The following is a 13,728-nucleotide window of genomic DNA, read 5'->3' as shown; positions in this document are numbered from 1 at the left end:
TGAGCCACATCCGGCTCTTTGACCCCTTGAGTGTGGCTCTTCCACAAAATACCTCGGCCTGGGTGAGTCTGTTTTGAAGAAGTGGCGTTAGAAGAAGTTTAAATTTAAAAAACTTGGCTCTCAAAAGAAATTTCAATTGTTATATTGTTGATATTTGGCTCTGTTGACTAATGAGTTTGCTGACCACTGGGCTAGATGGTTTGTCCCAGAACCTGGCCCTTTTCTGGCTGGTAAGTAGCTCAATATTCTTTTCTTTTAGGAAAACTTCCTGTCTCCAAGTTTATTATTAAGCCTAATGGAGGAAGAGAGGCAAATAAATGAGAGTCAGTGCATGGATGACGTAATGTAAAGCATATTTTAAAAGCCACAGAAGGCAAGGGGCTAGGGATTGATAGGAGAGAGAAATCACACCCAGCTCACAGAATGACACAGCTGTAGAAAAGGTGGTATTTTATGACCAGAGACAATTTCATGCTTTATTATGTTTGGAATGTTACTTTTTTTTTTCTCCCTGATTATAAAGCATACTGTAGAAATTTTGTAAAATACATAAAACCATTTAGTATAAACATCATTGCACCAAACATAATACTAGTATTTTGAAGTATTTATGTCTATTTTTTCCTGCACATCTTTATGTTTTTTCTTTTTGGGAACACAGTAATAAACCAAATCATTTGACATTATACTTTTTATATATTTTTGTGTCTTCCTAGGGTTTGCCCTAACATATTAAGGACACTCTCAAATGCCATTGAGAAACTTCCTGTGTTAAATTAATCAAACAAGGAAGCCATGAGACCAAGGTGGCTCTAACGCTCTGGCATCTTGAGAAGCAAACAAAAACCTAAGCCTGAAAAGCCTCAAGATTGTGCCATCAAAACCTGAGAACAGCCAACACAAACAGCCAGCTGTGCTTTATGCCACAGCCCATCCACCATTTCCTTGTTTGGCTTCCACCTTTTTTTTTTGTTTTTTTCTGTGAAAGTCTCTCCTCAGTTCATGCTGGTAGAGCACGCCTGACCACTTCCAGTTGGACACTCAGATTGGAATAGACTTTTGCTCTTCTAAATTCTTCAAGCTCTTAATATGCCCCCGTATGTCTTTTAACGAGGCTGCTCAGAGACGAAGGCCAAGAGAAGGTGTCTGGGTCAAGGAGAGGTTGAGAGGGCAGGGCGGGGCCAGGATAAACTCCTGACTCCACTGTGGGACAGAGCCGAGTTATCCTCCATTAACTGGACCCTAGCCCTCACCCAACCAATCAGGGTCAGCCAAAGCAGTGACATCACCACCGGAGTAAAACCCCAGGGCTTGGCAAAATTCGCTCTCTTCTCTGCCATGCTGCCGGCGTGAGTGGGACAGAGCCCATGCTAGCATGGAAGAGGCTCTTTTGTTTATTGCATCGGACTCGGCTCCCTGGTGGTCCTTGGGGATCACGAAGTCTGGGCGTAACAAGGCCACAAAGGGGAAGCCACAAGAGCCCCCAAATAATTCTAAAACGGATGAAGACTACTTCAAGCTTGCCTGAAAGACGGTGATCACCATGGTGCCAAGCGTGGCCTCCATTTTAGTCACCTGCCTCAGCATACACAAACCCTATTTATGAAAGGACAAGGGCAGGTTGATTGTGCTGGTACCCACTTCTGGCTCCATTAAAATTCCAGAACAGTCCAATGACCATGCTCCCTACACATAGGCCACACAGAGCTGAGAGAAGACAGTCTGTAAAAGCCGTAGGGCTGTTTGCAATCACTTATTTTATTGTACTTTAAAAAGAAAAAAAAAAAGAAAAAACTGTTGTGCATTAAAATGAAAAACTCGGTTGTCATTATTCATAGAAATGGCAGGTGACAAATTCAAAATATTTTTAGACCTCTCTCATTTGACCTTCTGACGTCCTTCTGATAATACACTTTATACATATTCCGTAGTGTAGTTTGAATTCCCCACCCCACCCCCCCCACCCCCCACCCCCCCCCCACCCCCGCCCCGAAAGGCATGTCACCCACAGTTTGTAACTCAAAATCGAGCGCATCTAGAAGGGATCTCAAGCCGTGTGTGGATTCAGTCATCCATGCTTAGAAGCACGGGCGGTGAAGGAGACAATGTGCAGGCCACAGGTGGGAATAGCATCCTTTTTGTTTTTGTGGAAGATTATCCTCACCCAAGGATATTTTCCCATTGGTTTTTAGGGAGGGGGGAGACACACAGAGAGAGGAACATGGAGGTGAGAGACACGTGGATTGGTTGCCTTCTGCACACGCTGACCAAAGGGGGTGGGGGGTGGGATTGAGCCTACAAACTAGGCACCGCCCTTGATCAGAACTGAACCTAGTCAGCGGGCAGAGCTACAACCACTGAGCAAAACCTGCTAGAGCTTTTATTTTATTTTTTTAATTTATAGCATCATTCTTAAACAGTTATTCACTTTTTATTTCTCCAGGAACGGGCAGATATAGGGGCACAGCGGCTGGGTCAGGAAGATGGGAGGAAAAGCGTCCTAAGGGGACAGGGACAGGCCTGAAACCTCTCAAGGTCAAACCCGTGGTCATTCCAGACGTGGCTCCGCGGACGCCACGCCCATCGCCCGGGGGGCGGGGCCGGCGCGCTCATTGGGCGGAGTCCGCGCCGCGCGCGTGCGCAGGAGGCGGCGGCGCCCTCGGGGCAGCGCGCCGCCGGCCTTAAGGGCGCGGCCCGTGCTCTCCGCCCTCCGCAGGGACGCGCGCTCATGGCGCTGCGCGGGGTGTCGGTGGTGGAGCTGGCGGGCCTGGCGCCCGGCCCGTTCTGCGGGATGGTCCTGGCGGACTTCGGGGCGCGGGTGGTGCGCGTGGACCGGCCGGGCGCCGCGGGCGACGTGAGCCGCCTGTCGCGGGGCAAGCGCTCGCTGGCCGTGGACCTGAAGCGGCCGCGCGGGGCGGCCCTGGTGCGGCGCCTGTGCGCCCGCGCCGACGTGCTGCTGGAGCCCTTCCGCCACGGTGAGCGCCGGCGGCCGGCCCTGCACCCCGTGGTGGAGGCCCCGACCCTGGCCCGGGACCTGGCCCAGCCCTGCACCCCGTGGTGGAGGCCCCGACCCTGGCCCGGGACCTGGCCCAGCCCTGCACCCTGTGGTGGAGGCCCCGACCCTGGCCCGGGACCTCTTCCCGCTGTGCATCCGGGGCCTGCTGGGCCCGCGTTCTCCCCAGCTCTCCGAGGTCCTCCCCCGTTTCCCTGCCCAGTCCGCGTGTGTGTCTTTCTGCCTCTCCAAGGTCCTCGGGGTCGGAGTCCTCTGAGAATCTAAGGGAAGGCACAGGCCTCTACCCGGAAAGCGGCCTGAAGGCACGGCACAGAGCCAACGGCCTGCATTTCGGGGAGAGGGGGTGGGGTGATGCACCCCCCCCAAAGCCACCCCCTGACCCAGGCTGACACCCCTGCCTCCAGGGCAGGTGATCCCAAGGGCCAGCATCAGCTCAAGCTCATGCACACTGCTCCCTGGTGCCACCTCCATCCATCCCGTTAGTTTCAGGGTTCGCAGGCAGGTGATGCCCTGGTCTCTCAGGCACACCCCTCCTTCCGAGCCGTGGATTTCGGGGGTGAATACACAGGGGTGTACAGAGGAACCGCCGCCCCCACAAACCCCAAACCCAGCCCATCGTCCTCCCTTCTGCCCTGGCATCTCCTGCGTTCTTTATCTCAGTGCGTGGAACCAGGTCCGCGCAGCTGCCTTCGCCAGAAACCTGTCTTCATCCGGGACTCCGCTCTCCCTTCACTCCCCCACTCTCAGTGAAAGGAAGCCAGCCCTTCTCCCCGGGGATCCCGCTTTCTGTCCGCACCTGCCGCAGCCTACTTGGGGCGCTGGGGTCACAACCTTGGCAGGTGCTTCTTGTTGGGTCTGCAGCACTGGGACCCGCTCAGAGCAGTCCCGCTCCAGGACAGACCCAAAGCTTCGCCAGGGTAGAGCAGGAAGTGGGTCAATGTTTAGTGAATGGATTGGATGTCTGTGAGGCGCCAGGCGTTGTTCAGATGGCACTGGTCGGCAAACTCATGAGTCCACGGAGCCAAATATCAACAGCACAATGATTGAAATTTCTTTAGAGAGCCGCATTTTTTGAACTTAAAACTTCTTCTAACGCCACTTCTTCAACATAGACTCGCCCAGGCCGTGGCATTTTGTGGAAGAGCCACGCTCAAGGGACCAAAGAGCCGCATGTGGCTTGAAAGCTGCAGTTTGCCGACCTCCGGTTCGACCCATCTCCCCTCACAGCCAGCTTGGAGGAGAGTATAATTGGCGTTTATCACAATTTATAATCCCCGTCTGAAGATGAGGGAAGCTCAGATTGGTTAATCTGTCCAGGGCCTGGCAACCAGGTGGGAGATAGAGCTGTGAACACAGACGTAGCTGCAGGGTGAGGGCCTGCGCCAGGTGAGGTGTTTATGTCTGAGGGGGACAGCGCTCTTGCGTGAGTTATAGTCTTAGGAAAACTGTTACAGGAGTGTGTTATGCAACTTTTAATCACTTTTAATTCCTGGAGGCTTTGGGTGCCAGTTACCTGAACCTTGCGCAGCAGATGTTGTACTTGCTGATTGCATGAGCGCTTGGGTGCTGTTGTAGCTCGCCTTGCTTTCCGTGGGCATTCCCTGAGCCTGTCTGTGAAGGTACGGGTGTAGGCGCTTTGGAGGCCTGGCGTGGGGTCAGGCAGGAATCCTGCCCCAGAGCTGAGCTGAGAGGGAAAGTGGCATATGTACACGCCGAGGCCGCAGGTGGCGGCGCCGATGCTGGCATGGAACAAGGAGAGGTCCTGAGAGGAAGAGCAGTGCTCAAACGTGAGCGTGGGGCCACACACAGACCCAGGGTGACGGTCCCAAGAGGACACACCGTTTCTCATGAATGGCCAGGGAGAGGGCTTGAAGTGCTCGCTGCAAGGACTGAGAGGCCGGGAGGGAAATAAGGAAGGGCTGGAAGGAGACAGCGTTCTGGGGCAGAAGCCACACCTTCCAGAAGTGGTGGCTTCCGAACGCCCGCTGGCTGTGTAGCTGGGACATGCTGATGTGTTTGATTCTGACTCCCCTCCTCCTCCACCCTCACTGGGAATCGCTGCCTGAGTCACCACTTTGGACTTGCATGGACACTTGCAAGTCATGCCGTGCTAGGCTTAACAACACATGTTAGTATTACTTGCAAGGGTGCTGTCTTATGTTTGCCCCATCCTCGATCCATGCGCCCTTAAGAAAAAAAAAAATTTTTCTCTCTCAAGGTGTCATGGAAAAACTCCAGCTGGGCCCCGAGACCCTGCAGAAGGAGAACCCCAGGCTCATCTACGCCAGGCTGAGCGGGTTCGGCCAGTCGGGAAGATTCGCCACGGTAGCAGGCCACGACATCAACTACTTGGCTCTGTCAGGTGTGCTGGGAACATGATGTCCCCACACTTCCCATCTTGTTTCCAGTCAGGTCCTAACGTCACACGGATTCATGAAAAGGAGTCTTTCACAGTGAACGTCTAAGTCGATCAGGACAGAACGGTGGTTCAAAAGGGCTGGCTTGTCTTGGAGCAGTCCCTCTCGACCCCGTCCTCGGTCTTCACACATCTGATGGGTGACATGCTCTCAGCGGGAGCATTCTTGCTGCATGTGGAGTCACTTTGAGGGAGTGACTCCCTGCCAGGGAGTCAGGGCCTGCGTGGCGATAGGGGTGGTTGCTCTGTTGTTAGAAAATGCTGGTGCGGTGTGAGTCTGACACCCCGCTTCCTCCACCTCCACTGAGAACCATTGCCTGAGTCACCATTTTTGACTTTTATAGATACTAGACAACTTGTTTTTCAGGTAGTAATATCACTTTATTTGAAATGTTACCTGTGAGAGCATGGCTTAGAATGGCCTGATTCTAGAATTTAAGGATTGTGGGTTGTTGAGTAAATTGTCTCAAAGTTTGTGAGTACACCTTTAAAGGTTGAGGAAAGAGTGAGTACAGAATTGGTTTTTCAAATCTAGTTCATCCCTTCTCTTTTTCTTATGTTTGATTATTGCATCTTTTTCTAATAAGAATGGAAGTGCATTATACTATTGTGAAGTCATAAACTAAATTGATAACAATCTTTTTTTTTTTTCCCTTCTGGAATCATTTTACTCAATAGGTAAAAAACTTACAAATAAAATTCTGAAAATGTTTGGTGGAATAAAATTTTAGAGGAGAAAAAACTAAAGGAGGAACCTGGTTGGAGGGAAAGCCTGGTTATTAGTAGGCTGGATATGTTTAGGATTGGAAAAGCATTAGGAACTAGTTCCCATTTATGTCAGCATCCAGAGAGTCTGTGGTTCCTGTGTGCTCATGTATTTATTTAAAGGAGACGGTAACCTCACAGTACTGGTCTCCGGCTGTTTCGGTAGGTGTCCTGTCCAGGCTGGGCAGAAGCGGTGAGAACCCGTCTGCTCCCCTGAACCTCCTGGCTGACTTCGGCGGCGGCGGCCTCATGTGCGCGCTGGGCATCGTGATGGCTCTCTTCGAGCGCACGCGCTCCGGCAAGGGCCAGGTCATCGACGCCAGCATGGTGAGTGTCCCTGGGAAACGATGGCCCTGCGGTCCCCCCTGCGTGTGATAGAGGCCGCCTCAGATGTTTTTCTGAACAAGACAAGAGATCAGTGAGATTTGGAGATTGAGTCCAGGTTACCAGGGACATCTATAGAAAAAAATAGCCTCATAGCTTTTACACGAGTCAGAATGTCCTATCTTAATCGTGTGGCTATGGAGTCCGAGTCCATCTTATATAATTTTCATGACTCACCTGGTTCTTGTGTTTTATTAATTTCCCCCAAGCCGTTTCTTGTGATTAGAATATAGTTTTCAAGAAACCCTCATTCAGAACTGGACTCAGGAAGTCTTCCCTAGCAGAGAATATTCTTACGGATGTGAAGGTAAAATGGAGCCAGCCGGACCTTCTCGCTGCCCTTTGTAGGGGAGACCTCGGCATCATAATGCTTCGGCTTTGACACTGTCTGACCTTGGCCATGTGCCTTGTGCGGGGGGTAAGCGAGGCACTGTCCCTGCGTGATTTCTCCTAATGCAGCTTCGTTTGGAACACATGGTTATTTAACGAGCGGAACACTGAAGCATGGGAATGTGCCAAGGTCTCACAGCTGGTTGGTAAGGGCCCAATCAATGCCACTACATGTTTGGGTCGGGACCAACCTCTAGAGGGAGGATGGGGGTCGGACTGGAGGGAGATGAGGCTGGAGGCCGAGAGACATTCCTGGGTTATTGCCAAGAGATGAGAGCAAGTACCGTGTAGTTAGTGATAGAACGGGTGTGGGTTGAAGGGCTATCTGAGATGTGGATTGCTGGGATTCGGCAGTGCACAGACAGCGAGGGAGAGGAAGGATCGAGGATGGCTCCCTTGTTTCCGGTGTGGGTGACCTGGTGAATGTGTCACTGGCCCCTGGGGGAGGGTTACTGAAGGAAGAGGCAGTGTGGGCAGTGGTCGAGGGCACAGACCCTGATGGCTGACTTCCTCCATCCTGGTGCTGCCATTTCCTAGCTCTGTGATCTTGGACAAGTGACTTAACCTCCCACTGCCTCCGCTCTTTGTAATAATGGCATCTGCACTTTGGAAGAATTCGTTGTTGTTACTAAAAAAAAGAAAGGGAATTTGTCTTCGGTGATTCCGGGTTTGAAGTGCCTAGAGATACCCAGATGCATACCTGAAGTTAGAAACAGGTTTCAGCCATCCGGGAGCGTGCGAGACTGTTCTGCTAGGGAAGGGGGCAGAGCAACAGCCAGTGCTAAGTGGGGGGACCAGAGGGAGTGTTGTCATGGAAACAAAGGAAAGAGAAAGCTCCAAGATAAAGGAATGGTCAGGGGCCATATATGGTGGTAATCTCAGTGCTTAAAACAGAAGAATCTTATACAGTAAGCTGGATTTGTCACCGGTGACCTTGTGAAAGCTGTCTCCTGCCAGAATCCCTCATCTCTGGAGCCTTTGCCATACTTTCTCCTCTCAGGCTCAGCGCTTGCAGCTCTGTCACTGCTTCTGTGCCTTGTGATCCTGCCCCCAGGGTGCAGCTCACATTGGCCTCTGTGCCCATCGATCTGTCCCAGCTCCTAGCACAGTCCCAGCATGCACTAGGAGCTGCAGTGGTGCCAGGCTCACTTTCTACAAGGCCAGCCCAAGGCTGGGCGCTCTCTGTGTGTCTGCCTCCTCAGATGGCCACAGCCCCCCGGAGGAGGTGTGCTCCTCTCATCTGGCATTGGAAGACTTTCAGACCAGGGGAGCATGGCTAGAAAGAAGCTCAAGGGTCAGAAGCGCTGCTCAGGCCCTTTGACACAGAAGCGCTTGTTTTCCGTTATTGCCCTCTGCTGCCCTCTACTGGTCCATGTGACCAAAAGGACTGAACTAAGGGTAAACAGGCCTTGGGAGTTTTAAGGAGAATTTTAGGCTAAGCACTTATTTCATAATAATTTAAATAATTTATTAATGACATTTAATTGCTTATTTACTAGTATATAAATGTGTATACACACACATATATACTAGAGGCCCAGTGCACAAAATTCATGCACTAGTGGGGAGGTGTCTCTCAGCCCAGCCTGCACCCTCTCCAATCAGAGACCCCTCAGAGAATGTCTGGCTGTGGAATTGGGCCTAAACTGACAGTTGGACATCCCTCTCACAATACAGGACTGCTCTCATTTGACCCAGTGATCCCTAGCGGGATGTCAGAATATATCCTAAGAAACCTGAAATACCAATCAGAAAGAATATATGCACCCCTGTGTTCATAGCAGCACAATTTACAATAGCTAAGACTTGGAAACAGCCTAAGTGCCCATCAGCAGATGAGTAGTTAAAATAACTGGTACATCTACACAATTGAATGCTACGCTGCTGTAGAAAATAAGGAATTCTTACCATTTGCAATGGCATGGGTGGAACTGGAGAGCTTTATGCTAAGTGAAATAAGCCAGTTAGGGAAAGATAAATATCACATGATCACACTCCTTTGTGGAATATAATGAGCAACATAAACTGATTAACAAAAACAGATCCAGAGACAGAAGCATCGATCAGATGGTCAAACCTCAGAGGGAAGGTAGGGAGGGTGGGGATAAGGGGGAGAGATCAACCAAAGGACTTGTATGCATGCATATAAGCCTAACAAAGGGAGACACACAAGAGGGGGGTGGGGGCATGAGTGGGGTGGATGGGAGAGATAATGGGAGGATAAGGACACATATATATTACCTTAATAAAATAAATAAATACTGCAATACTGCAAGATACAATACAGTGAGGTGTGCCTGTATTTTGAGACTTTCTAGTGATCATTGAAGGTAAAATATTGTAAAAACATAAGTACAGTTTTCTTGGGCTTGGAGTCAAACTAGAATAAGTTAAATTTTACTTAATGTGACTTACCTTTAGAATGAGATATGTTTTATATATCTGTGTGTATGTGTTTATAAATACTGAGATCAGAAAATGGAGTTTAAAAAGCCTTTGTGCTTTCTTTTTAGCTTTCTATCCTGATAGTTTTAACATATAAGAAAAGTAGAGAGAATATACTATAAATGAACTTCTATGTATCCTCACCTAACTTCAAAAATTATCTATATTTTGCCGGTCTTATTTGAAAGGGAGAACAAAGTAATACCTTCTAATTTTCTGAACAGTATTTTCTAAATTGAATAATATAGAAACCAACTCTACCATAACTTAAATACCAAGGAAGTTGTATAATTAGATATAACCTTGTTATACTCTTAAGATAAACATTTTTGCACAACTATTAAAGAAAAGCCTGAGTAGAAAGTAGTGGTGCTTTACAGTTTACTTATCTGTATTCTGTTTCTTTAAAGGTGGAAGGCGCAGCATACCTAAGTTCTTTTCTGTGGAAAACTCAAAACCTGGGGCTGTGGGACCAGCCTCGAGGGAAGAACCTATTAGACGGTGGCGCACCTTTCTACACCACGTACAGGACAGCCGACGGGGAGTTCATGGCTGTCGGCGCGTTAGAACCCCAGTTCTATAAGCTGCTGGTCAAAGGTGGGTAACTCTCCTGTGCCTCCCGCACTCGCCTGTGGCTGTGCTTCAGCCGCTCTTTCAGGGCCTTCTGAAATTCATGATGTCTTTCTCTACATACCCACTGTATAATTAACCCAGTGACAGCCATCATTCTCCTGTGGGTATTACCCCCATCTTTTAAATTGACAGGTAATTTTATCCTATATAATAAAGAGTAATATGCAAATTGACCATCACTCCCAACACATAAGATGGCCACCCCATGTGGTCAAAGATGGCCACCCCCATATGGACAGAAGATGGCCACCACAAGATGGAGGGCAGTTGGGACTATTAGGCCTGCAGGGGAGGGCAGTTGGTGAGGACTAGGCCTGCAGGGGAGGGAAGTTGGGGGTGACCAGGCCTGCAAGGGAGGGCAGGTAGGGGCAATCAGGCCAGCAGGGGAGCAGTTAGGTGTCAATCAGGCTGGCAGGGGAGTAGGTAGGGGGGTGATCAGGCTGGCAGGCAGAAGCGGTTAGGGGCAATCAGGCAGGCAAGCGGTTGGAACCAGCAGTCCAGGATTGTGAGAGGGATGTCTGACTGCCTGTTTAGGCTCAATCCTGGGCTGTCGGACATCCCTCGAGGTGTCCCAAATTGGAGAGGGTGCATGCTGGGCTGAGGACACACATACCCCTGTGCATGAATTTTGTGCACCAGGACTCTAATAATTCTACAGAATAGCTCAGATTTTAAAAAATAATGACCTCATTGTGGGAGTTCAGTGTTTTTATTACATTTTGTGCTCAGTTAGAGATTTATCTTGCCCTTGTGTGCTGTTATCTTATTCTTCCCTAGAAATGACCTGCTAGGCATCCTGTCCCCTGATAGATGTCCTCCTGACACCTCAGTGAGGGTCACAGAGCACGGAGACTTTGGTGACAGGTTTTGTTGGAACATGTTATGTCACTGATGCTTCTGCTGAGAAGAGTATACTCTGAAGTAGTGTGACAAGCTGGTCACAGGGCATTTCTCTCTCAACTGTAGAGTTTCACTGTTAGATAAGGTGGCTTAGCAGATGCAATGTGCTACTCAGAGTTATGTGTATATCGCTGCAATGACTGTTTTTGCCAGCATCAGAGAGCAATTTATGATCAACTGCATTAACTTCACCAACTTAAATATAGTTTAAAAACTGTGGAACAGTTTTTAAGCATTACAGAATTTATAAAGTAAGAAGTAAAAGGACTCTTTCTTGTCTTTCCACTTGGGGTTAGTTTGGGATGTGGCCTTCCAGTCCTTTTTTTGGGTGTACATACAAACAAAACTATTTTATTTTCAATTTATAATTTACATTAATATATGCAATTATATAAAATTATAATTAATAGCTGTTTCCTTTTATTCAACAACTAGAGGCCCAATGCACAAAATTCATGCAAGAGTAGGCCTTCCTTCCCCCGGCTTCCCTCTGGCACCGGCTGCCCTCACAGCCTCGGCTTCATCTGGAAGGTCGTCCGGAAGGACATCTGGCCTAATTAGCATATTATGCTTTTATTATTATAGATACAACAGAGGCATCATTTCTTGTCAATATGAAAGATCTTCATTCTGCATTTTCAGAGCAGCTTACAGTTAGTTGTTCTTCAGCATGGGAGCGAAGGAAAGAGTTATGAAAATGAGAATTACTTTATTAACTTGGCTAAATTTACACAAAATATGCATAAGAAGAAGGGGCTTTTATTATTATTTCCCCCTCAAATTTCCACACTAAAAACCCCTCTTTTGTGAGGGAATAAATGACATTTATACCAAACCCTAGTCAGGTGGTCCATTTGGGTAAAATTTAATCAGCACTGGAGTCTGCAGGGTAGGAGCTTGTCCGTGAAGGAAGCAGGAGCCAGAGGAGCTGTCCTTCCTGTAACCCCCCATCTTTTCTGTAATCCCCCCATCCTGTGTGTCTGTGCGGGGGTGGGCCCTCCGAGGCCCTTTATGCTCAGGAGCAAAGTCTGCGTGCCCCGCTGGTGACTGGACGGCCGATAGATCACTTTCTGTCCTGTTTGCGCAGGAACAGTGCAGTGAGTCTTGGATACTTTATAGCTTTTTGCCTCCTCGCTCTCAGTGTCTTTAAGGGGGTGATGAGTCAAATAGCACTGTCCTCCAGGATGCTTTCATTTGATCAAATACAGAGAAATGAATACTGTTCATCAAATTGTAATCTTGAATTTAATCTTTTACTATTAGGCCTCTTCCTTGAAAACTGAGATAGCCAGGAGCAAATTGTTTAAATTTTATCTTCGTGGAGTTGGGAGCATTATGTACATTATGAGGTTACTTCAGTTCAATCTGACAGATAGTAATATCATGAGGAAATTCCTTGAAAACCCATTCAGAGGGAAAAATAGATTTTTAAAACTAGACTGTTTTTTTAAAAACTATTTTTTTTTGTTGAGATGCACTTCCCCCCTTCCCTCCCTAGACTGCTTTAGATGAAGTGTAAATAATAAAGCCTGGCTTGGAAAGTCTGTTTTGAATCCTGCCACCCCTCCTGCTGTGCCCTCCAGCCTTGGGTTCCAGCTGCAGGTGGAGTTTGAATTTCCTCTCTTGGCCCATGTGAGAAGCCCTTACAGAGCATCCTGTTTGGGACAGCAAGCTTAAAACTCTGTTTTGTTTTTTTATCATCGTTCCACCCAAAACATAATAACATGAAACTGTGTTTCTCCGCTCAGGTCTTGGGCTAGAATCCGAGAACCTGCCCCACCAGATGAGCATGGCTGAGTGGCCGGAGATGAAGAAGAAGTTCGCGGCTGCATTTGCCAGGAAGACGAAGGCAGAGTGGTGCCGGGTCTTTGACTGCACGGATGCGTGCGTGACTCCGGTGCTGACTTTCGAAGAGGTTGCCGATCACCCTCATAACAAAGAGCGGGGCTCCTTTGTCACCGACGGGGAGCAGGGCGTGAGTCCCCGCCCGGCGCCTCTGCTGTCAGACACCCCCGCGCTCCCCTCTTTGGAAAGGGACCCGCTGATAGGAGAGCACACTGAGGAGGTCCTGAGAGAGTTTGGGTTCAGCCAGGAGGAGATCGACCAGCTGTACTCAGACAAAGTTATTGTAGGAAATAGGCTGAGAGCGAGTCTCTGACGCCCCTCCGCGCAGTGAGTCTGAATATCGCACGTACAGAACGGTACACACAGATGTGTGCATGGGAACGTGAGGGGCAGGAGGGCAGCATTCCAGCCATTCTGATCAAGAAGCAGCAATGATCCCTTCTGAAAATGGTTAACATTAAGTGGCTTTTGATTGAGGAATGTTTTTAATTTATCTATACTAAATTGTGGCAACTTTCTGCCTTGATAAATTATATTTGTTGATATTAAAACACTTAAATATTTATAATAGACTTTAAATGAATTAATATAATTTTTATTAAATAAAGCTTTTTTGCCCTAAACTTGACTTGTGAGCTTTTACATCTGAAAAACTTTCAAGAAAGTCCTATGAAGTAGCACTTAAATAGCATATTGTGACTCGTTGAAATATTTTTGGTTCTACTGTTTACCAAAACGAATGTCCTTAGATAGAAAAGTCTGATCCTTTTAATTTGATAAGGAAATTATTCAGCCAGTCTTGGAACTTCCTTCAGATCACGCCCACCCTGCCTTGGGACCACCTACAGAGAGCCTTACACACACACACACACACACACACACACACACCCGTGTGGCTGCCTGTTAGCATCAGCCACTGACATCCATGTGATAGGCC

At 48.5% G+C, this 13,728-nt stretch overlaps 1 protein-coding gene across 1 annotated transcript; it reads left to right on the top strand.

Moving 5' to 3' along the window:
* The first annotated feature begins 2,643 nt into the window (after positions 1 to 2,643).
* On the top strand, positions 2,644 to 13,414 carry AMACR (alpha-methylacyl-CoA racemase). The gene is made up of 5 exons (XM_084880548.1): positions 2,644 to 2,975; positions 5,232 to 5,375; positions 6,361 to 6,521; positions 9,824 to 10,010; positions 12,695 to 13,414. Exons 1-5 carry the CDS (start codon positions 2,729 to 2,731, stop codon positions 13,102 to 13,104), a joined length of 1,149 nt encoding a protein of 382 aa, XP_084736674.1. The 5' UTR covers positions 2,644 to 2,728; the 3' UTR covers positions 13,105 to 13,414.
* Positions 13,415 to 13,728: the final 314 nt, after the last annotated feature.

This window comes from Pipistrellus hanaki, assembly GCF_964339955.1.
Source record: "Pipistrellus hanaki genome assembly, chromosome: 4".
Lineage (NCBI taxonomy): Eukaryota > Metazoa > Chordata > Mammalia > Chiroptera > Vespertilionidae > Pipistrellus > Pipistrellus hanaki.
The sequence above is the reverse complement of the archived record's forward strand: the minus strand, read 5'-3'. Positions and strand labels throughout refer to the sequence as shown.

What these genes read in the sequence shown, in the direction of transcription:
- AMACR (XM_084880548.1), top strand. Translation starts at nt 2,729, where the DNA reads ATGGCGCTGCGCGGGGTGTCGGTGGTGGAGCTGGCGGGCCTGGCGCCC. An exon ending in CAACTACTTGGCTCTGTCAG is followed by an intron (nt 5,376 to 6,360) that starts GTGTGCTGGGAA and finishes CTGTTTCGGTAG; the next exon opens with GTGTCCTGTCCAGGCTGGGC. An exon ending in AGGTCATCGACGCCAGCATG is followed by an intron (nt 6,522 to 9,823) that starts GTGAGTGTCCCT and finishes GTTTCTTTAAAG; the next exon opens with GTGGAAGGCGCAGCATACCT.